The sequence below is a fragment of the Stenella coeruleoalba genome, assembly GCF_951394435.1.
Source record: "Stenella coeruleoalba genome assembly, chromosome: X".
Classification (NCBI taxonomy): Eukaryota; Metazoa; Chordata; class Mammalia; order Artiodactyla; family Delphinidae; genus Stenella; species Stenella coeruleoalba.
The window spans coordinates 47,590,559-47,616,171 of NC_137152.1; the positions used below are offsets into that span (position 1 = coordinate 47,590,559).

The following is a 25,613-nucleotide window of genomic DNA, read 5'->3' on the forward strand; positions in this document are numbered from 1 at the left end:
CCCAAAACAACAGAAAACATTTTTGGTCCTTCTGCGTGTGTGTGTGTGTGTGTGTGTGTGTGTGTGTGTGTGTGTGTGTGTATGTGTGTGTGTGTGTGTACACTCAAGGTCCTGTGTGCGTCTGTGTATGCGTGTGTGTGTATGTGTGTGTGTGTGTGTGTGTGTATATATATATATATATATATATATATATATATATAAATTTCAACAGTGCTTCTCCGAAAAAAGGTCCATCTATAAATATAATTTTATTTACTTTATTTTAAAATTATCTGCCTCCCTGTTGGTATTATTTTTTGAAGGGGGTTAACCTGCTGAAGTTTTGCCAGAATGGTGACTGGCTGCGCTTGGGTTCGGTGAACTCAAAGACCTGCGACTGAGCGATGCCATCAGGGACCAGGTACTGGCCCTGGTTTAACGGGTCCTGCGGTGGTGGGTAGGAAGGAGGAACTGAGCGAGCAGAGGTGACACCTAGAGTAGACGGGAGATCAAAGGGAAATGGTATAAATTAAGTAGTAAGGGGATTCTCAAAGCACCTAGTGCCCACTTTTAATCCTTATCTCTATTCAGAACAGAATAGGCTGAGGAACACAGCATATGATTCAGAATGCAAGGGTGATCTCTCTGCTGCTCCCAAATACCTTTCTCATCTGCTGGTCAGTGTCTGAAATTTCAACATTATAGTTTCTCTGTTTGCCTTTGTTTGATGACTTGATCCCATTACTCTGGAAGTAGTATCATATTAAGCCATCATATAACATATTAAGACATTCACACTTCAGTGGGAAGGAACCACTTCTTTTCTAAAAGCCAGTATTTTGTTGTTTTGTTTTTGTTCTTGTTATTGTTTTCCAGCTTTATTGAGATGTAACTGACATACAATGTTGTGTAAGTTTAAGGTATGCAATGTGATAATTCATTATACATATATATTGTGAAATAATTACCACAATAAGGTTAGTTAGCACATCCATCACCTCACACAATTACCTTAAGTATACAATAGCGTATTGTTAACTACATTAACCATACTGTACATTATATCTCCAAAACTATTTCATCATATAACTAGAAGCTTGTGCCCTTTGACCAACATCACCCCACTTTCCCCAACCCCAACCCCTGGCAACCTACTTTCTGTTTCTATAATTTTGCCTTTTTCAGATTGCTTATATAAATGACATATTGTATTTGTATTTTTCTGTCTGACATTTCACACAGCATAACTCCCTAAAGACCATCCATATTTCCATAAATGGCAGGATTTCCTTCTTTTTATGGTTGAATAGTATTCCACAGTGTGTATGTGTGTGTGTGCGTGTGTGTGTGTCTTTTTTGGGTGTATGGTTTATAAAAAAGTTTCTCCCATTGCATAGGTAGCCTTTTCATTTTGTTGATTGTCTTTTGCTATGCAGAAGCTTTCTAGTTTGATGTAGTCCCACTTGCTCATTTTTGATTTAGGTGTCATATTCAAAAACTCATTGCCAAGATCAATGTTGAGGAGTACAGGGAAAACCCTGTTTTCTTCTAGGAATTTTATAGATGTGGGTCTTACACTTAAGTCTTTAATCAGTTTTGAGTTAATTTTTGTGAGTGGTGTTATATAGGAGTCCAATACAGTCCTTTGCATGTAAACATTCAATTTTCCCAATACCATTAATAAAAGAGACTATCTTTCCCCCACTAAATATTCTTGGCCTCCTGACAAATATTAGTTGACCATAAGTGTGGGTTTATAATTGGGCTCTTGATTCTGTTCCATTGATCTATATGCTGTTTTTTATGCTAGTACCATACTTTTTTGATTATTATAGCTTTGTAATATAGTTTGAAATTGGGATGCATGATTGCCCCAGCTTTGTTCTTCTTTAACAGAACTGCTTTGGTAAATTGGGGTCTTTTGTGGTTCCATATGAATTTTAGGAGTGTTTTGTCTCCTTCTATGAAAAATGCCATGGAATTTGAGATAAGGATTACAGCAAGTATACAGATGGCTTTATATAGTAAGGACATTTTCACAATATTAATTCTTATCATCCATGAATATGGAATATCTTTCCATTTATTTGTGTCTTCTTCAATTTCTTTCATAAATGTCTACTAGATTTCAATGTGCAGATCTTTAACCTTCTTGGTTAAACCTATTCCTAAGTACTTTACTATTTTGTGCTATTGCAAAGGGGATCATGTCCTTAATTTCTCCTTTGGATGTTTGTTGTTAGTGAAACACAACTGATTTCTGTACACTGATTTTGTATCCTGAAACATTACTGAATTCCTCTATTATTCTAATATTATTATTTCTTGGGATAGTCTTTAGAGTTTTCTATGTATGAAATCATATCATCTGTAAACAGAGACAATTTGACTTCTCACTTTCTGACTTTAATTGCTTTTTATTGCCTGACTGCTCTGGCTAGGACTTCAAGAGCTATGCTGAATAGGAGTGGTGAGGTTTGGAATCCTTGTCTTATTCCTGAACTTAGAGGAAAAGCTTTCAAACTTTCACCTCTGAGTATTGTTATTAGCGGTGAGCTTGTCATAAAAGGCATTGATTATATTGAGATATGTTCTTTGTATACCCAATTTATTGAGAATTTTTATCACGAAAGATGTTGAATTTTGTAAAATGCTTTTTCTGCATCTATTGAGGTGATCATGTGATTTTTATCTTTCATTCTATAAATGTGGTGTGTCACATTTATTGATTTGCATATGTAGACCATGCCTGCATCCTAGAGATGAATCTCACTTGATGATGATGCATGATCCTTTTATGTGCTGTTGAATTTGGTTTGCTAGTATTTTGTTGAGAATTTTTACATCTATATTCATCAAGGATATCTAGTAATATCTTTATCCAGCTTTGGTATTGGGGAAATGCTAGCTTCATAAAATGAGTTTGAGAGTGTTCCTTTTAGGTTTTTGACTAGTTTGAGAAGGACTGTTGTTAATTCTTTTTAAAATGTTTCATGTAATTCACCAGTGAAACCATCTATCTGTTCCTGGGCTTTCCTTTGTTGGGAGGTTTGACTACTGATTCAACCTTCTCACTTGTTATTTGTCTGCTCAGATTTTGTATTTTTCCCTAATTTGAGACAATAATAGACATATTACATTGTATAAGATTAAGGTGTACAACATAATGATTTGATATATGTATATACTGCAAAAAGATAAGCACATTAAGGTCACTTAACATCCATCACTTCACATAGTTACACGTTTTTTCTTTTGATGAGAACTTTTACAATCTACTCTCTTAGCAACTTTCAAATATACAATACAGTTTTGCTAACTTTAGTCTTCATGCCGTATGTTACTTCCTCAACCTCATTTATTTTATAACTGAAACTCTACCTTTTGACCACATTCACCTATTTCCCCAACCCAAAACCCCTTGCATGTGGCAAACATCAATCTTCTCTGTTTCTACAAATTCGGTTTTATTAGATTCCCCATATGAGTGATATCATACAGTATTTGTCTTTCTTTGTCTGAATTATTTCATTTAGCATAACACCTTCCAGGTTAGTCCACAATGTGGAAAAGACAAGATTTCCCTCTTTCTACAGCTGAATAATATTCCATTGTGTGTGTTTGTATATATTTATTTTATCTATTTATCTGTCAAAGGACACTTAGGTTGTTTCTATGTCTTGGCTATTATGAATAATGCAGTAACAAATATGGGGTACAGATAGCTCTTCAAGATAGTTATTTCTTTTCTTTAGATATATACCCAGAACTGGAATTGAATTATACGGTAGCTCTATTTTTAATTTTTTAATGAACCTCCATACTGTTTTCCATAGCAGCTGTACCAACTTACACTCCCACCAACAGTATAAAAGGGTCTCCTTTCTCTACATCCTTCCCAGCACTTGTCTTTTGATAACAGCCTTTCTGAAAGGTGTGAGGTAATATCTCATAGTGGTTTTGATTTGCATTTCCTGATGATGAATGATGCTGAGGTACTTTTCGTGTACCTGTTGGCTGTTGGAATATTTTCTTTGAAAAATGTCTACTTAGGTCTTTGGCTTATTTTTTTTTTTTTACATCTTTATTGGAGTATAATCACTTTACAATGGTGTGTTAGTTTCTGCTTTAATAACAAAGTGAATCAGTTATACATACACATATGTTCCCATATCTCTTCCCTCTTGTGTCTCCCTCCCTCCCATCCTCCCTATCCCACCCCTCTAGGTGGTCACAAAGCACCAAGCTGATCTCCCTGTGCTATGCGGCTGCTTCCCACTAGCTATTTTACATTTGGTAGTGTATATATGTCCATGCCACCCTCTCACTTTGTCACAGCTTACCCTTCCTCCTCCCCATATCCTCAAGTCCATTCTCTAGTAGGTCTGTGTCTTTATTCCTGTCTTACCCCTAGGTTCTTCACATTTTTTTCCCTTAAATTCCATATATATGTGTTAGCATACGGTATTTGTCTTTCTCTTTCTGACTTACTTCACTTTTATTGGAATATAGTTGATTTACAATATTTTGTTAGTTCCTGTTGTATAGCAAAGTGAATCAGTTAAACATATACATATATCTGCTCTTTTTTAGATTCTTTTCCCATAAAGGTCATTACAGAGTATTGAGCAGAGTTCCCTGTACTATACAGTAGGTTCTTATTAGTTATTTATTTTATATATAGTAGTGTGTATATGTCAGTCCCAATCTCCCAATTTATCTCTCTCTCCCTTTCCACTTTGGTAATCATAAGTTTGTTTTCTATATCTGTGACTCTATTTTTGTTTTGTAAATAAGTTCATTTGTACCATTTTTTAGATTACACATATAATCAATACCATATGATATATGACTTACTCTGTCGGACTTACTTCACTCAGTATGACAATCACTAGGTCCATCCATGTAGCTTCAAATAGCATTATTTTGTTCTTTTTTATGGCTGAGTAATATCCCATTGTATATATGTACCACATCTTTATCCATTCATCCATTGATGAACATTTAGGTTCCTTCCATGTCCTGGCTATTGTAAATAGCACTGCGATGAACATTGGGGTGAATGTTTCTTTTTTATTTTTTTAACATATTTATTGGAGTATAATTACTTTACAATGGTGTGTTAATTTCAGCTTTATAACAAAGTGAATCAGCTATACGTAAACATATATTCCCATCTCTCCTCCCTCTTGCATCTCCCCCCCACCTCTCCACTAACAAATGTAAAATAGATAGCTAGTGGGAAGCAGCTGAATAGCACAGGGAGATCAGCTCGGTGCTTCATGTATCTTTTTGATTTATGGTTTTCTCTGGATATATGCCTAGGAGAAGGATTGCTGGATCATATGGTAGCTCTATTTTTAGTTTTTTAAAGAACTTCCATACTGTTCTCCATAGTGGCTGTACCAATTTACATTCCCACCAACAGTGTGGGAGGGTTCCCTTTACTCCACACCCTCTCCAGCATTTGTTTGCAGACTTTATGATGATGGCCATTCTGACCGGTCTGTGGTAATACCTCATTGTAGTTTTGATTTGCATTTCTCTAATAATTAGCAATGTTGAGCATCTTTTCATGTGATTTTGGCCATCTATATGTCTTCTTTGGAGGGATGTCTATTAGATCTTCTGCCCACTTTTTGATTGGGTTGTTTGTTTGTTTATTTTTTTTGATAGTGAGCTGCATGAGCTGTTTGTATATTTGGAGTTTATTCCCTTGTCAGTTGCTTCATTTGCAAATATTTTCTACCATTCTGTGGGTTGTCTTTTTTTTTATGGTTTTCCTTGCTGTGCAAAAGCTTGTAAGTTTAATTAGGTCCCATTTGTTTATTTTTGTTTTTATTTTCAGTACTCTAGGAGGTGGATCCAAAAAGATATTGCTGAAACTTATGTCAAAGAATCTTGTGCCTATGTTTTCCTCAAAGAGTTTTATAGTATCTGGTCTTACATTTAGGTCATTAATCCACTTTGAGTTTATTTTTGTGTGTGGTGTTAGAGAATGTTCTAGTTTTATTCTTGTACATGTAGCTGTCCAGTTTCCCCAGCACCATTCATTGAAGAGACTGTCTTTTGTCCACTGTATTTCCTTGCCTCCTTTGTCGTAGATTAATTGACCATAGGTGCATGGGTTTATTTCTGGGCTTTCTATTCTGTTCCACTGATCTATATTTCTGTTTTTGTGCCACTACCATACATTTTTGGAAATGATTTTTTAAATTTTTGTTTTATATCGGAGTTGATTAACAATTTTGTGTTAGTTTCCGGTGTACAGCAGAGTGATTCAGTTATACACACAGATGTATCTATCCTTTTGCAGATTCATTTCCCATTTAGATTATTACAGAGTATTGATCAGATTTCCCTGAGCTATACAGTAGGTCTTTTTGATAACTTTAGTTTTGTAGTATAGTCTGAAGTCAGGGAGTCTGATACCTCCAGCTCCATTTTTCTTTCTCAGGATTACTTTGGCTATACAGAGCCTTTTGTTTCCATATAAATTAAAAAAAATTGTTCTAGTTCTGTGAAAAATGTTATTGGTAAATTAATAGGGATTGCATTGAATCTGTAGATTGCCTTGGGTAGTATAGTCATTTTGACAATATTGATTCTTCCAAACCAAGAACATGGTATATCTTTCCATCTGTGTCACCTTCAATTTCTTTCATCAGAGTCTTATAGTTTTCAGAGTACAGGTCTTTTGTCTCGTTAGGTAGGTTTATTCCTAGGTATTTTATTCTTTTTGATGAGATGGTAAATGGGATTGTTTCCTTATTTTCTTTCTGATTTTTGCTGTTAGTGTACACAAATACAAGTGATTTCTGAGTGTTAATTTTGTATCCTGCAACTTTATTAAATTCATTGATATGCTCTAGTAGTTTTCTGGTAATGTCTTCAGAATCATCAATGTATAGTACCACGTCATCTGAAAACAGTGACAGTTTTACTTCTTTTCCAGTTTAGATCCTGCTCATTTCTTTTTCTTCTCTGGTTGCTGTGGCTAGGACTCCCAGAACTTGAATAAAAGTGGTGAGAGTGGACATCCTTTTCTTGTTCCTGATCTTAGAGGAAATACTTTCAGCTTTTACCATTGAGTGTGATGTTAGCTGTGGGTTTGTTGTATATGGCCTTTATTATGTTGAGGTAGGTTCCATTTATGACCACTTTCTGGACAGCTTTTATCATAAATGGGTGTTGGAATTGTAAAAAGCCTTTCTGCATCTATTGAGATAATCATATTTTTTTATACTTTTTAATTTGTTAATGTGGTATATCACAGTGACTAATTTGGGGATAATGAAAAATCCTTGTATCCCTGGGATAAATCCCACTTGATTGTAGTGGTTGATCCTTTTAACATATTGTTGGATTTGTTTTGCTAGTATTTTGTTGAGGATTTTTCCATCTATGTTCTTCAGTGATATTGGCCTATAATTTTATTTTTTTGTGGTATCTGCATCTGGTTTTGGTATTAGGGTGATGGTGGCCTCGTAGAATGAGTTAGGGAGTGTCCCTCCTTGCTATATTTTGGAAGAGTTTGAGAAGGATAGGTGTTAACTCTTCTCTAAATGTTTGACAGAATTTGCCTGTGAAGCCATCTGATGTTGGACTTTTGTGTGAAGTTTTTTTTTTTTTTTTCAGTACGCGGGCCTCTCACTGTTGTGGCCTCTCCTGTTGCAGCGCACAGGCTCCAGATGCACAGGTTCAGCGGCCATGGCTCACAGGCCCAGCCGCTCCGCAGCATGTGGGATCCTCCCGGACCAGGGCACGAACTCGTTTCCCTGCATTGGCAGGTGGACTCTCAACCACTGTGCCACCAGGGAAGCCCTGAATTTTTAAAAATAAGTTTCAATTTCAGTACTTGTGATTGCTCTATTCATATTTTCTATTTCTTCCTGGTTCAGTCTTGGGAGGTTTTACCTTTCTAAGGATTTGTCCATTTCTTCTAGGTTGTCCATTTTATTGGCATGTAGTTGCCTGTAGTAGTCTCTTATGATCCTTTGTATTTCTGTGTTGTCCAAAGTAACTTCTTTTTCATATCTAATTTTAGTGATCTGAGCCCTATCCCTTTTTTTCTTGATGGGGCTGGCTTAAAGTTTATCAATGTTGTTTATCTCTTCAAAGAACCAGCTTTTAGTTTCACTGTCTTTTCTCTTGTTTTCATCATCTCTATTGCATTTGTTTCTGTTCTGATGTTTATGATTTCTTTCCTTGTACTAACTTTGGGTTTTGTTTGTTCTTATTTCTCTAGTTGCTTACGGTGTAAATTTTTGTTGTTTATTTGTGATTTTTCTTGGTTCCTAAGGTAAGACTGCATTGCTACAAACTTCACTCTTAGAACTGCTTTTGCTGCATCCCATACGTTTTGGATCATCGTGTTTTCATTTTCGTCTGTCTCTAGGTAGTTTTGAATTTCCTCTTTGATTTCTTCAGTGATCCATTTGTTGTTCAGTAACATATAGTTAGCCTCCACATGTTTCTGCTTTTTGCAGTTTTTTTTTCATGTAGTTGATTCCTAATCTCAACATTGCAGTTGGAGTGCTGGCTTGATATAATTTCAATTTTCTTAAATATAATGAGGCTTACTGTATGGTACACCATGTTATCTGTCCTGGAAAATGTTCTATGTGCACTTGAGAAGAATGTGCATCTTCTCCTTTTAAATGGAATATTCTATAAATATCAATTAAGTCCATTTGTCTAATGTGTCATTTAAGCTTTTGTTTCCTTATTGATTTTCTGTCTGAATGATCTGTCCATTGATGAAAATGGGGTGTTAAATTGCCCCGATATTATTGTGTTACTGTCAATTTCTCATTTTATGGCTGTAAGAATTTGCCTTATATATTGAGGTGCTCCTATGTTGGGTGCATAAATATTTACAATTGTTATATCTTCTTCTTGGATTGATGCTTTGCTCATTATGTGGTATCCTTTTTGTCTCTTGTAACAGTCTTTATTTTAAACTCTATTTTGTCTGATATGAGTATCACTACTCCAGCTTTCTTTTGATTTCCATTTGCATGGAATACCTTTTTCCATCCCCTCATTTTCAGTCTGTATGTGTCTCTAGATTTCATGTGGGTCTCTTGTAGACAGCATATATGTGTCTTTTTTTTTTTAATTTGGATATAGTTGTTTTACAATGTCATGTTAGTTTCTACTGCACAGCGAAGTGGAGTTCCCTTTGTTATACAACAGGTTCTTGATAGTTTTCTATTTTATACATATTAGTGTATATATGTCAATCCCATTCTCCCAATTCATGCAACCCCCATTCCCCCTTGGTGTCCATACATTTGTTCTCTACACCTATGTCTCTATTTCTGTCTTGCAAACTGGTTCATCTGTACTATTTTTCTAGATTCCACATATATGTGTTAATATATGATATTTGTTTTTCTCTTTCTGACATACTTCACTCTGTATGACAGTCTCTAGGTCCATCCATGTCTCTACAAATGACCCAATTTTGTTCCTTTTTATGGCTGAGTAATATTCCATTGCATATATATACCACATCTTCTTTTTCTTTTTTAAATCAATTATGCCAGTCTATGGCTTTTTGTTTGAGGATTTAATCCATTTACATTTAAGATAATTACTGATCTGTATGTTCTTATTGCTATTTTGTTAATTGTTTTGGATTAGTTTCTGTAGTCCTTTTTTCTTCCCTTCCCTTTTTGTTCTCTTCTCTTGTGATTTGATGACTATGTTTATTGTTGTGTTTGGATTGCTTTTTCTTTTTTTGTGTGTTTGTATCTGTTCTAGATTTTTGCTTTCCGCTTACCATGAGGTTTTGATATAGCAGACTACATATATACAAGGTTTTTTAAAGTTGCTGGTCTCTTAATTTTAAATGGATTTCCAATATCCTGCATTTGTATGCTCCTCTTCTCACTATTGCTGTTTTTGTTATCATATTTTGTGTGGATGCTTGCCTACCTTTACTGTATGTTTGCCTTTACTGTTGCACTTTCCCATTCATAATTTTCTTGTTTCTAGTTGTGGTCTTTTCTTTTCCATCTAGAGAATTCCCCTTAGCATTTGTTGTACAGCTGGTTTGGTGGTGGTGAATTTTCTTAGCTTTTTTTTGTAAAGCATTTGTTTTACCATGGAATCTGTATGAGAGCTTTGCTTGGTAGAGTATTCTTGGTTGTGTTTTTTCCCTTTCATGGCTTTAGATATATCATGCCACTCCCTTTGGGGCTGCAGAGCTATTGTTGAACAATCAGCTGATAACTTTATGGAAATTCCCTTGTGTGTTATTTGTTGCTTTTCCTTTGTTGCTTTTAATATTTTCTCTGCCTTTTTTGTCAATTTTATTAATATGTGCCTCAGTATGTCCCTCCTTGGGTTTATCCTGTATGGGACTCTCTGCACTTCCTGGTCTTGAGTGGGTGTTTCCTTTCCCATGTAAGGGAAGTTTTTGGCTATTATCTCTTTAAATATTTTCTCAGGAACTTTCTCTCTCTCTTCTCCTTCTGGGACCCCTATAATGCAAATGTTTTTGCATTTAATGTTGTCCCAGATGTCTCTGAGTCTGTCCTCATTTCTTTTCATTCTTTTTTTCTTTATTCTGTTTTGCAGCAGCAATTTCCCCCAATCTGTCTTCCAGCTCACTTATTTGTTCTTCTGCCTCACTTTTTCTATTGATTCCTTCTAGTGCATTTTTCATTGCAGTTATTGTATTGTTTAATCTTTGTTCTTTTAAGCTTCTAGCGCTTTATTAAACATTTCTTGTATCCTATTGGTCTGTGCTCCATTTTTTTTTCTGACATCTTGAATCATCTTTACTCTCATTACTCTGGATTCTTTTCCAGATAGGTTGCCTATCTCCACTTCACTTAGCTGTTCTTCTGGGGTTTTATCTTGTTCTTTCCTCTGGAACATATTTCTCTGCCATCTCATTTTGTTTAGATTTCTGTCTTTGTGGTCTCTGTTCCTCACACTGCAGGATTGTAGCTTTTCTTGCTTCTGGTGTCTGCACCTTGCTGGGTGAGGTGGGACCAGTGGCTTATACAGGCTTCCTGGTGGGAGAGACTGGTGTCTGCCCACTGGTGGGTGGAGCTAGATCTTGTCCCTCTGGGGGTAAGGCCATGGCAAATGGTGTGTTTATAGGTGGTTGTTGGCTCAGGACAACTTTAGGCAGCCTGTCTGCTGATGGGTGGGGCTGTGTTCTCACCATGTTCATTGTTTGGTCTGAGGCATTCAAGTGCTGGATCCTACAGGCTGTTGTCCAGGTCTTGGTGTCAATATGATGACCTCTGGGAGAGCTCATGATGATCAATATTCCTTGGAGACCCCACCACCAGTGTCCTTGTCCCCACAGTGACCCACAGCCGACCTCTGCCTCCCTAGGATACTCTCCAAGGCCCGCAGGTAGGTCTGACCCAGGATCCTATGGAGTCACTGCTTTGCCCTGGGTACCAGTGCATGTGAAACCTTGTGTGCTCCCTCCAAGGGTGTAGTCTGTTTCCACCAGTCCTGTGGAACTCCTAGACTCAAGCCCACTGACCTTCAAAGCCAAATGTTTTGTGTGCTCCTCTTCCCATTGCCAGACCCCCAGGCTGGGGAGACTGATGTGGGGCTCAGAACTCTCACTCCTGTAGGAGAACCTCTGTGATATATTAATTTTCCAGTTTGTGGGTTGCCCAGTTGGTGGGTATAGGATTTGATTATATTGCAGAAGCACCCCTCCTACCATCTCGTTGTGGCTTCCTCTTTGTCTTTGGGTGTAGAGTGCATATTTTGGTAGGTTGGGGTCTTTTTTGTCGATGGTTATTCAGCAGTTAATTTTGATTTTGTTGTTTTTGTGAGAGGAGATAAGCTCAAGTCCTTCTACTCTGCCATCTTGTCTCCTGCCCCTGTCATATTTTCTTCTTCACGTTTTCGTGTTACTAATTAGCATACTTTCATTTCAGCTTGAAGAACCTTCAGCATTTATTGTAAGACAAATCTAGTGGTGATTAACTCTTTCAGCTTTTTTTTTTTTTTTTTTTTTTTTGGTCTGGAAAATTCTTTTTCTCTCCTTTATTTCTGAAGACAACTTTTCTGGGTACAGCATTCTTGGTTGGGTGTTATTTTCTTTCAGTACTTTGAATATATCATTCCACTCTCTCCTTGCCTGCTAGGTTTCTGTTGAGAAATCTGCTGATAGCCTTATGCAGGTTCCCATGCATATGAGATTCGTTTTTTTCTCTTGCTGCTCTTAACCTTCTCTTTTTGTCTTTGATTTTAGACAGCTTTATTATAATGTATCTTAGAGAAGACCATTTTGGGTTGAATTGTTTGGAGACCAGTGAGCCACATGAACTTAGATATTCAAATATCTACCCAGAATTGGGAAGTCCTAGTCATTATTTATTTAAATGATCTTTCTTCCCTTTTCTCCCTCTCTTCTTCTGGGACTCCAATATTTTGTAGATTGTTAATCTTAATTTTATCCTATAAGTCACACAGGCATACTTCACTCTTTTAGATTCTTTTTTTTTTCCTACTCTGACTAGTCAATTTCAAATGATCTTTCTTTGACTTCACAGATACTTTCTGCTGGCTCATCAGGTCTGCTATTGATGCTGTCTACTGTATTTTTCATTTCATACATTGTATTCTTCAGCTCTATAACTTGTTTGGTTCTTTTTATGATTTCTACTCTGTTAAATTTCTTATTTTGTTCATGATGTTTTCCTGATGTTGTTGAATTGTTTCTATTGTAGCTCATTGAGCTTCCTTAAAACAACGATTTTGAATTGTTTATCATGCAAATCACAGATCTCCTGGTCTTTGTGTGTCAGCTTCTGGAAATTATTGCATTCCATTGATGATGTCTTGTTTCCTTGATTTTTCATATTCCTTCTAGTCTTGTGTTGCTGTCACCTCCTCCAGTTTTTATTGACTGGCCTCATCTATACATCCAATCATAGATTATTTGGTCTGGAACTTCTCCACTGGACTCCCAGACTTTTACAAAAAAACTCTCATCTGTTGGTGAAAATCTGTGTTCTTTAGGGAGATGACAGTAGAAAACTATTTTGTCATTTTGAGGATGTTGTCAGTTTTCAAAGGTGGTAAGTGTCAAAAATACAAGTGTTCCAGAGGCCAAACAATTATATGTAGATATTAGGGAGGGAATTTGGGGAGTGCTCATTTTATTTTTTAAATTAAGCTTTTTATTTTGAGATCATTGTAGATTCACATGCAGTTGTAAGAGAAAATATAGAGATATACCTTGCACCCTTTACTCAATTTCTCCAATGATAGCATTTTGCAAAACTATATTACAATATTACAGCTAGGATATTAACATTGTTACAGGATACAGTCAAGAGTCATAACATTTCTATCATCACAAGGATTACTCGTGTTATTCTTTTATAACCACACTCACTTCTTTCCTTTCCCTACTCCCTCCTTAACCCCTGGCAAGCACTAATATGTTCCCTATTTCCAAATTATATCATCTGAAGAACGTTATATAAATGGAGTTATACCATATGTAACCTTTGGATGTTGGCTTTTCTCAATCAGCATGAATCCTTAGAAATTCTCCCAAGTTGGTTTATGTACCAATAGTTGGCTCCTTTTTATTGATGTGTTATATTCCATGGTATAGATGTACCAGAATCTGCTTAATTACACCCATTGAAAGACATCTACGTTGTTTCTAGTTTGGGCTATTATGAAAAAGCTGCTATGGGTATTTGTTTAGAAGTTTTTAAGTGACAATAAGTTTTTGTTTCTCTGGGATAAATGCCCAGATGTGTCATTGCTGGGTCATTTGGTAGTTGTATGTTTTATGTCTTAAGAAACTACCAAACTATTACATAAAATAGTGGCTGTACTGTTTTACATTCTCACAAGCAAGGTATGAATGATTCTGTTTCCATGCACCCTTGCCAACATTTGGTGTTTTCACAATTTTTTTCTATTTTAGCCTTTGTAATAGATATGTAATGACATCTCATTGTGGTTTTAATTTACATATTTCCAATGATTAATAATGTTGAACATCTTTTCATGTGTGTAACTGATATCCATATATCCTCTTCAGTGAATTATCTGTCTTGCCCATTTTCTAATTGAAGTGTGTAGTTTTGTTTGTTTGTTTTTACTATTGAGTTTTTAAAATTTTATTTATTTATTTATGGCTGTGTTGGGTCTTAGTTTCTGTGCAAGGGCTTTCTCTAGTTGCGGCGAGTGGGGGCCACTCTTCATCACGGTGCATGGGCCTCTCACTGTCGTGGCCTCTCTTGTGGAGCACAAGCTCCAGATGCACAGGATCAGTAGTTGTGGCTCATGGGCCTAGTTGCTCCGCGACATGTGGGATCTTCCCAGACCAGGGCTCAAACCCGTGTCCCTTGTATTGGCATGCAGATTCTCAACGACTGTGCCACCAGGGAAGCCCTTACTATTGAGGTTTGAGAGTTCTTTATATATTCTAGATACCAATGTTTTGTCAGGTACGTGGTTCGCAAATATATTCCCTAGCCTGTAGCTTGTTTTTTCATCCTCTTTACATGGTCTTTCATGGGGCAAAATTTTCTATTTTGATGAGGTTAATTTTATCAATTTTTTATTTTATAGTTCAAGCTTTTGGTGTCAGTTCTAAGAACTTCTTTGCCTAGACCTAAATCCTGATGATCTTCTCCTACTGTTTTCTAAAAGTTTTGTAGCTTTAAATTTAAGTTCATTATCTATTTTGAGTTAATTTTTATAGGGTGTGAAATTAGGTTGAGATTATTTTTACTTTCGGCCTGTGGAAGCCCAATTGCTTCAGTGCCATTTGTTTAAAAGGCATCCTTCCTCCACTGAATTGCTTTTGTACCTTTGTGAAAAATCAGTTGGGCATATTTGTGTAGGTCTGTTTTTGGTTTCTCTATTCTGTTCCATTGATCTAACATGTCTATCCCTCTACGAACACCAAACTGTCTTGGTTATTGTAGCTATATAATTAGTTTTCAAATCAGGGTAGACTTATTATTCAAACTTTATTCTATTTCAAGTTTATTTTAGTTATTCTGGGGTACTCATTTGATTTTGAGCTGGCCCTAAAGCCTCTGGAGATTGGGACTGTACTCATGGCCCTAGGGAGCTCCATGATGACAAACTGAAATGGGTTGATGAACCAGGAATTAGCAACCAACTCTCAAGAAGTTATATATCAATTCTTAAAAACAATGCAGTGTAAAAAGGCAAATGTAAAGTGAAAAGGCCTCCCTTGGAGCTAGGCTCTGTCCTCTCTGCTTTTCTTCCAGCCAGGCTTCCCCTTCTCTAGAAGAGTAGACTGAGTTAATAAGGTCCCATGGCATTACAGATTGTGTTGGAATCTGTATTAAATCTGAACTAGAGAAATCCTAACAACAATGCTCCCCATCACTTCCAGGAAGGAGTTATTGGCAGGATTAAGAAAGCTGGCTTTCTCAGGTATCTGAGAGAACTCCCTTCTTGCTCTTCCTATGTATATGATAAAACTATTGTACTACTAAGCTGTACAATCACTTCTACATGTGTAGTGCCCTTGAGTCTCAAAATATATCAGTTACCACAGCCCTGGACTAGGAGAGCCTTGAAAACTCGAAATAGAAATAAGGGAATCAATTTTTAGGAATTCTGTGAAGTTTGAGACTAGATAAGTTTCTTTGAAGACTTCAGGATTGCTATTAAACATGGAAAGCTGTTTAGGTGAACCATTGTTTAAATATTGGGAGACAAGAGGAGACATGCAAGGGATAGCCTTGAGACAAGGCAGAGAAGGAACCTGACACAAAGGTTTGGTATGAGCGAGTAGGATTGTTTTCTAGTTCGTTGCTTTGTGCATGTTCCTCTGCTTTATGGTTTCTCAGTGAAAAGATAAGCCAGTCTCAGATAGACTTGAGGGAACTTGGGCTGAAGTAAAGGAACACCATCCCATCATGAAGGTTAGTGTGGTAGAGACAGTGGAGGAATTCAGAGTGAGAGAAGCTCAGGAGGTGAGAGCCTCCAGGAGACAGAGGTGGGCCAGTAGGACAGTAACCACTTTGTAACCTGAGGACTGTCCAGGTGGCTGGGGCTCATATCTCTAAGGAAGAAGCACATTCTCTCAAAGGATTCTACTATTCATACAGATCATAGACTTACTGTTATGAACTCCAGATTACTTTCTAAATTATCATGTTTTCATGCCTAAGAAGTTAGAAGTGGTTGCCTTTAATTCCCTATCTAAAGTGAATCATATTTCCATGATGAGGGAAAGTGCCAGTGAGGGCCTCCCAAGAGTAAGAAGCAACAAACAGTTGGAAGGAAGGCCATGTCTAGCCAGAGGCCCAAGCCAGGTGCACTCAACTGGAAATCAGATCTTCACAGGCACTCAGCCTCCTCAATGAAAAGGAACCTCATTAGGAATAATTAAGGGTGCTTTAGGTGGCTGCTAGAATTTCAGGCAACTTGAATCTGATCATTTTATATGGTGACTCATTCTGGACCAAACAGCCCTTTAAAAGAGCACAAGGGAGGACCTAGGGAAAGTGAAGTCTCATTAAGAGTCATGTACCAAAATGTTCATTGCAGCTCTATTTACAATAGCCCAGAGATGGAAACAACCTAAGTGCCCATCATCAGATGAATGGATAAAGAAGATGTGGCACATATATACAATGGAATATTACTCAGCCATAAAAAGAAATGAAATTGAGCTATTTGTAATGAGGTGCATAGACCTAGAGTCTGCCATACAGAGTGAAGTAAGTCAGAAAGAGAAAGACAAATACCATATGCTAACACATATATATGGAATTTAAGAAAAAAAATGTCATGAAGAACCTAGGGGTAAGACAGGAATAAAGACACAGACTTACTGGAGAACGGACTTGAGGATATGGGGAGGGGGAAGGGTGAGCTGTGACAAAGCGAGAAAGAGGCATGGACATATATACACTACCAAACGTAAGGTAGATAGCTAGTGGGAAGCAGCCACATAGCACAGGGAGATCAGCTCGGTGCTTTGTGACCGTCTGGAGGGATAGGGAGGGTGGGAGGGAGGGAGGTGCAAGAGGGAAGAGATATGGGAACATATGTATATGTATAACTGATTCACTTTGTTATAAAGCAGAAACTAACACACCATTGTAAAGCAATTATACCCCAATAAAGATGTTAAAAAAAAAAGATTGCCTACCCTGGGGACAATGATAGTGGCTGTCAGTAATAGAAAGAGCTGTCAGTAATTGAGGCAAGACAAAAAAGTGAGCTGTGCTTTCCCATCATGGAGGATCATCAGAACCCTGAGATGGAGAGGAGAGATCAGAGGACTTGGAGTCAAGCTGACTTAAGTTCAGAGTCACTTTATCCCAAAGATCCTCAGTTTCTTCATCTGGAAAATGGGGCTAATAATGCCTGCCTTTTCAGGGGTACCATAAAAATGAAATGAAGGAACTTATATAGAATGACTGGTACTGAATAGGTTCTCGAAAAAAAGAAGGGATAGTTCCTAGCTTTTGTTTAATTAAGCATTTTAATTTTTTCTAGTTCAGGAAAATGAGAAAATAAAGCTTCATTTCATATTCAGATTGATCCCCAAGGTATTTTTCTTTTTTAAATACTTTATGGTTCAAAAAGAGAATAACTATCTGAATCTTCTGTCTAGGTTCAGTTTGAAGTTGTCCATTCTGATTTGGGGTTCCTGATTTCACAAATGCTCCCAAACCAATGAAAGAATTGTTATGCACATAACCCTAATATATTTATACATATTAATAAATTCTACAAATTTACTATTGTCCAACTGTTTCAAAATTGTTAGTAAAGTTTAGTTTCTCTCTTTTATTTAAGTGAAAATAAAGGAAACAGAGGTTCTATTTTTACCTGTACCCAATGCACTATCTTTGGACATGACTGCCTTAAATTATTCACTCCTAAACCTTAAGTCTTTTAAGACCATTTGCCAACTGTCATCAGGGACACCTGGGTATCTGGTCATTTCCCACCACCCCAAGTGAACTTTAGCATGGAAACAAGCCTAGGAATATGCAAGCACATAGCCTATGGCTTCTCAGTCTCACAACGAGAGTGGGTGAGGTCAGGGAGTTTGTAGTTAAAGGCAGTTTTACCTTTTTGTTTCGGGACTTTTCTCACAGTCATTGCAGCCTGCCTCTTCTGATTTTCAGAAATTTCAAAGCCTATAACATAAAAAATACATGACTTTGTTATGAGAAACATAGACCTTTCTTAAATGTATAAATTAGTACAAATTTTCTGGAAGAGTAATTTTGCCAAGATATATCAAAAGTTTTGAAAAGCAAAAAAAGGAAAGTGGTCAGAAACTTGGACAAAGACTTACAACAATGCATTTCAATGTATAGAGGGGCAAAAAAGTGAGATCATGAGTTAAGAGGCTGTTAAATGGAGAATGGTTGAATAAAATATAGTATAAAGTGGAAAGATATTTCACAACCAAAAGCAAAAACACAAAGAAAAGAAAAAAAATGAGTCAAAGATAAGTGATTACAACAGAAAATGTATATAGACTTAACGAAACTTTCAGAAGAAAAAAAATTGAATGGCAAAAAGTAAGTAATTAATGAAATAACCAAGATGTCTGTGCAAGTTCTTTGTGAATTTTTTAATTGAGTTACTTGGTTTTTGGCTAATTGAGTTGTAGGAGATCCTTATATATTTTGGAAATTATCAGATATATGGTTTGCAAATATTTTCTCCCATTTAATAGGTTGTCTTTTTGTTCTGTTGTTTCTTTCCTTTGCTGTGCATAAGCTTTTTCATTGTATGTAGTCCCACTTGTCTATTTTTGCTTTGCTGTCCATGTTTTTGGTGTCATATTCAAGAAATCATTGCCAAAGAACAATTTCAAGAAGTATTTCTCCAATGTTTTCTTCTAGTATTTTTACAGTCTCCAATCATATGTTTAAGCCTTCAGTTCACTTTGAACTGATTTTCATGTATGGTATAAGGTAGGAGTTCAATTTCATTCTTTTGCATGTGGATATCCAGTTTTCACAACACCATTCATTGAAAAACTATCCTTTCCCAATTGTGTATTCTTGGGACCCTTGTTGAAGATATGTTGAATATATACATGTAGGTTTATTTCTGAGCTCCCTATCCTATTCCATTAGTCTATATGTCTGTCTTTATGCCAGCACCATACTGTTTTAATTACTGTAGCTTTGTAATATATTTAGAATCAGGAATTGTGATGCCTCCAGCTTTGTTCTTCTCTCTCATGGGTGTATTGTGGATCCTCGTGAATTTTAGGATTGTCCTTTTTTTCAATTTCTGTAAAAAATGTCATTGGAGTTTTAATAGGATCATATTGAGTCTACAGATGGCTTTCAGTAAAATGGATATTTTATCAACATTGTCTTCTGTTCCATGAACACAGAATGCCTATTTATTTGTGTCTTCTTTAATTTCTTTCAGCAATATTTTGTAGTTTTCCATGTACCAGTCTTTTACCTCCTTGGTTAAGTTTATTCCTAAGTATTATATTCTTTCTGATGCAACTGTAAATGGGATTGTTTGCTTAATTTCTTTTTCAGAGAGGTTGTTGTTAGTGTATAGAAACACAACTTCTTTTTTGTGTTGACTTTGTATCCTACTAATTTACTGAATTCATTTATTAGATGTAAGAGCTTTTGGTGGAGTCTTTAGGGTTTTCTATACATGAGATGATGTTATCTGGAAACAGGAATAATTTTACTTCTTCCTTCCTGATTTGGAGACATTAATTAATTAATTAAGCCTAATTGCTCTAGCTAGGACTTCCACTACTATTTTGACTAGAAGTGTTGAAAGTGGGCATCCTTCTTGTACCTGATCTTAGAGAAAAAGCTTTCAGCTTCTCCCCATTAACTATGATGTTAGCTGTGAGCCTTCCATACATGGCCTTTATTATGTTGAGGTAATTTCCTTCTATACCTTGATAGTTTTTATCATAAAAGGGTGTTGAATTGTGTCAAATGATTTTTCTGCCTCTATAAAGATGATCGTGTGGTTTTTTTCCTTCATTTTGTTAGTGTGGTGTATCACATTAATTGATTTATATATATTGAACAATCCTTGTATCCCAGGGATAAATCCCACTTGGTCATGGTGTATGATCCTTTTATTGTACTGTTGAATTTTGTTTACTAGTGTTTTATTGAGGATTTTCCCATGTATTTTGTTAGGGATATTGGTCTGCAGTTTACTTTTCTTGTAGTGGAAGGCTTAATGTTGTTAAATGCCCATTCACACCCAAAGTCATCTACAGATTCAATGCAATCCAATCAAAACCCCAATGGCATTTTTTAAAGAAACAAAAAAATCAATCCTAGAATTCATGTGGAAACACAAAAGACCCATAATAGCTAAAGCAATCTTGAGGGAGAAGAACAAAGCTGGAGGCATCACAATTCCTGTTTCAAAATATACTATGAAGCTACAGTAATTAAAACAGTATGGTGCTGGCATAAAGACAGACATATAGACCAATTGAACATGAGGGAGAGCCCAGAAGAAACCCACACATATACAGTCAACATATCTTTGACAAGGCTGCCAAGAGTACACAATGGGGAAAATATAGTTTACTCAACAAATGGTTCTGTGAAAAGTGGATATCCACATGAAAAGGAACGAAATTGAACTTCTACCTTACACCATACATGAAAATCAATGCAAAGTGCACTGAAGACTTAAATGTATGACTTGAAACTGTAAAACTCCTAGAAGAAAAGAGGGAAAAATCTTGACAATGATGTTTGGATATGATACCAAAAGCATAGGCAACAAAGCAAAAGTAGAAAAATAGGACTACATCAAACTAAAATGTTTCAGCACAGCAAAGGGAAGAAACAACAGATTAAAAATGCAATCTATGCAATGGGAGAAAATATTTGCAAACTATATATCCGATAAGGGGTTAATTTCCAAAATATATAAGATACTTCTATACTCAATAGCAAAAAAACAAATAACTTGATTAAAAATAATGGGCAAAGGACTTGCATAGACATGTCCTCAAATAAGTCATATAAATGGCCAACAGGTATATAAAAAAGGACATCACTAATCATCAGGGAAATGCAAATCTAAACCATAATAAAATATCACCTCACTCCTGTTTAGAGAGCTATTATCAAAGAAACAAAAGATAATAAGTATTGGCAGGAATGTGGAGAAACTGGAACCACAGTAAACTGTCGGGAATTAAAATGATTTAGTCATTATGGAAAACATTATGGAGGTTCCTCATAAAATTAAAAATAGAACTAACATATGATCCAGTAACCCACTTCTTGGTATATATCCAAAATAACTGAAATCAGGATCTTGAAGAGATATCAGTACTCTTAGCTTCATTGCAGCATTATTCCCAATAGCCATGATATGGAAACAATCTAAATGTCTGAGGATGGATAAAGGGATAAAGAAAATGTGGTATGTATTTTTGTACACACACACACACACACACACACACACACACATATAGGAATATTATTCAGCCCTAAAAAGGAAGGGAATTCTGCCATATGTGACAACATGGATGAATCTGGAGGACATTTGCTAATTAAAATAATGCCGTCACAGAAGGACAAATCCTGTATTTGTATGAATATGAAGCATCTAAACTAGTCAAACTCATAGATACAGAGAGCAGAATGGTGATTCTAGAGGCTGGAAGGAGGGGAAAATGGGAAGCTGCTTTTCTATAGCTATAAAGTTCCATTTACACAAGATATGAATAAGTCCTAGAGACTTGTTGTACAACAATGAGCCTATGGCTAACATTACTATATTGTGCCCTTAAAAATTTGTGAAAAGTATAGAGCTCATGGTAAGTGTTTTTGCCACTTAAAAAAAAAAAAAACAAGAAAGGCTGAGGTCTCCCCCAAGAGAAGAAATTTTGCCACACAGCTTCAGACTTACAAGCCCTATAGATGACAGCTTTGGCCTATGCTCATGAGTTCAAGCCTGCCCATGATCTTTGATTCCTGACTGCCTGGAGTTGCTTAGCCAGGCTTCACAATCACATAAGGCAATTCCTTATAATAAATCTCTTAATAATAATACATCTCCTATTGGTTATGCTTCTCTTGTTGAACCCTGACTGATACAATGAGTTATATTAGATTCTGTATTCTTCAACTGGAGAGTTACTTATGATAAATTATGTTTGAAAAAGCAAGTTACAGAGTAATATGTATAAAGATAAGCAAGTTGAAAAAGCAAGTTAAAGAAAAAGCAAGTTACAGAGTAATATGTATAATATAATGTATAGTATAATATAATTTTTCTAAATAAAAATAAAGTCTTATGTGTATATATGTTTATATGAGCTTAAGATTAGTACAGAAAGAGGCACACCTAATTAATACTGATTATCTCACACAGCTTAGGAGCAACAGAGAAGGAAAAAGAGTGCTAAACTTTATTACATTTCCATATGTGTTTAAACATTTATTATGACCATGTATTTATTTTATAATTAAAAAATAAAAAACATAAAAAATTATGGTAAATCCATATGACAACCATAAAACATAATAATTAAAATAGTAAATGATTTAGAGAAATGATAATGATATAATTTTTAGTGAAAAATAAGGACATAAAATTATATCTATCCATCAAGAAGTGGCAGAAGTTGAAGGAGACAGATATAAAGATTCAGCCACCCTAGTTTTTTGTTGTTGTTGTTGTTTTTAGACACATAGAAAAAAAAAGATGGGAAGGAAATATATCAAAATGTTTACAAAAGTTATCTCTGGGTAGTATGTTCATGTGTGATTTTTAGTTTTTTTCTTGTATTTTTTGTGTTTCTTTCCCCAAAATTGCTTACAATGAAAATGATTTACTGTTATAATCAGACCAAAAACCTTAATATTTTTAAAAAGATGAACATAAGCTGTCAGGAAGTAATTTCTGGAAGCTTTTATATTGTGTGGGAACCAGAGGGAATGGTATGAATCTTCAAATTGATCTAGGGTTTGCAAAAAGCACACTAAGGCAATTCCTCTAATAGCACTAACAACCTAGACAGGGTCAGAAGTTGCTGGCGCCTGCCATTGGGAGAAGCAGCCAGTAGCATTTCTGTAATGATTCCACATTATGTCCCAAAGCAGTGCCCATAGACTGAAAGCAAATTGACTCCAATGGGACTTAAAGTGAATTATCAATATGCACTCTACCCTAAACCTGAGAAGACTAGGATAAGACTAAGCAGTGTCTTTCTGATTATCCTTCCTTGCCTCTGGACCATTTCAATCGTTAACACTTCAGATAGGAGAATACATTTGCACAAGGGCTCAAATGGTAGGCCCATTTTTCTAGAGGCAGTTTCTACCAACTTGAACATACAGGTGTTTTAAGGTATAATTCTCCTCCCTTATAAGTGAGTCAAAACCAGAAATTCTAGTGTCTTCTCATGAACTTTCAATGCCTGGCTGTTTGGTATTTTTATGCCAGAAAGGCAGGACCATGAGTAAGAGACCAGATAGTACTTTGTAAACCACAAAGCTAAAGCCTAAATCCCACAGTTGGAAAGCAGCATAAAAAGTATCTCTACCAGCTATATTCCCTTTGGAAAGGAAAACAACTTATTTCAAGCCAAAGAGTATAGTTTAGTATGATTCTAAATCGTGCAAGTGGTCATGGTTTTAGACCCTGTTATATTTTCTATAATTTACTTTAAAAGACTTTCATAAAGAGTGCATGATATACACATGCACATTAATTTTAATCTATACTCTAGGGGCATTTAGTTAACATCTAAAATGCCCTAATCTGGAATATACACTCAAGAGGAGCAGTTCAGTCACCTTAATGCAGGAGGCCTAATTAGCCTAATACATGTTAAAAATGAATTTTCACTGATAAAAAAAGAATGCTGTGCAAGATGTGCCCTGGCCACAAAAGTCTTACAGGCACTTTAGCCCTCACAAGAACTAGGTATAAGAATTCGGTGAACCCTACAGCCTATACATACACTTCAGAAGGAAGCCTGAAGTTTAAGATTGAAAATGGGTACTATATTTTGGCCCTTGTCAGAGGATTTTGTCACTAGACTCTGACTAGGAACTTAGCTGAATCCTATATGTTACCAAATCTGCCTCGACTAACCTAACCCTTTTACAGAAGATGCTGTTTGTTATGTATCTAAGGACAGAGTTGGGACTTCACTGAGAATGCAGAACAGGCTCTATGATTGCTTTTGTGTTTGTTTGCTAATAGATTTTTGTATGTTTGGGAGAATAGAGCCTGAGGTTTTATTTCAGTGTAATAATCTTATCTAGTAATGAGAATGTAGGGGAGACCAACCTCTATCACTTAACCTTGACTAATAGAAACTATTGGTATCTACCAAAAATAACCTAATAATAGGGGACCACCAAAGTGGATTAGGTTAGTTTGCAACAAAAATCTTCTCTGCCTCTGAAAAAATGAAAACGAATTTAACTCACTATGTTCTTCATAGCCATATTCTTCTTTCTCCTCTCAGGTCACTTACCGATTTTTTCATCTTCCTGCACCATTTTCCTCTCTTCTCTGAAAGCCCTGAGCCAGCGTATCTTCTCCTCCAACTTCTTGGCAAAGAATAGGTGAATCTCCTCAGTTTCCTTGTTATGAAGCTTGAAGGCATTTTTCATGCTGACATTGAAGTCATCATCTCTGCCATCTTCAATGTCAACTACCTCATATTTATCCATATCAATGCGGCCTTTGTAGTACAGGATGTCTCTCCGGATCAGGTCCTAGGTAGCAAGAAAGAGAAGGCTTTTTGTTGAAGGTATGTGGAGAGTGGGTACCAGGAGACTCGGCACATGGGTGTAGCAGGATGCTAACGTTGCCATTGTTCTGGAGTATCAATGAGGGGTGGTTTGGTCTAAATTTGGGCAGGTTAGCTTAGTGTATGACACTAATAGTTGGTTAACTAGATGCTCTTAGAGAAAGCCTCTGGCTTACATCCATAGGGTTTGTCTCAGACCTCAGCCTCAATCCATGTATGTGTTTGCAAGACTGCTGATGGGAAGTAGGAAGCAGTAAGTCACACAAGCACAGTTAGCAAGGGCTTTTCCTCTTTCACAATATTTGCAAGCCTTCCAGAAGTATGAAATGAATTGGTTGGTTGCGTGCAGTATACTCAGGAATCCAAGCAAGCCAATGAGACTTACATATCAGAGGGGAGATGAGTGATAATAGTAGCTAGGTGGCCACAGGCTGCTGGCCAGGAAAGATTACTTAGGGAAGGTTGAATATTTAGCACTCTGGGGAGTTTTGGAGAAGGCCTAGTCTAGCAGGAGAAATGGGGGGAAAGTGAATATAAAGCTTCATATATTGGCATGGATGAATCTCACAAATCTTATTCTGTGAGAAAAATAAAAGTTGTAGTTGGATACAAATAGTATATTTCCTATCTGTTATGATTTTTGTTTTGTTCTTGGGTACGCAGAAGTGAATCCCAATTCTCAGTCCATGAGACACTCATCATTACTCAATGCATAGTGCTCTGATTTCTCTATTTATTTACTTACTTACTTACTTTTAATGATGTATTAACTTTTGGTGAACCCACTGCTCATTCCAAAAGCTACGACGCCAAGGCAACCTCCATATTGAATCACATGCTCATCATTCCCCTGGTTTCTTTTCTATATAGCTTT

The 25,613-nt window shown here is 36.3% G+C and overlaps 1 protein-coding gene across 5 annotated transcripts in view; it reads right to left on the reverse strand.

Moving 5' to 3' along the window:
- Positions 1–289: 289 nt before the first annotated feature.
- ARHGEF9 (Cdc42 guanine nucleotide exchange factor 9) overlaps positions 290–25,613 on the reverse strand; it is a gene marked incomplete at both ends in the record, with an annotated part of 219,229 nt that continues 193,905 nt past the window's right edge. For all 5 annotated transcript variants that reach the window (XM_079910060.1, XM_079910058.1, XM_079910059.1 and 2 more), the window contains 3 exons: positions 290–471; positions 18,063–18,131; positions 24,461–24,704. In XM_079910060.1, the coding sequence (XP_079766186.1) occupies positions 290–471; positions 18,063–18,131; positions 24,461–24,704 (495 nt within the window). The remainder of the gene's footprint in view (positions 472–18,062; positions 18,132–24,460; positions 24,705–25,613) is intronic.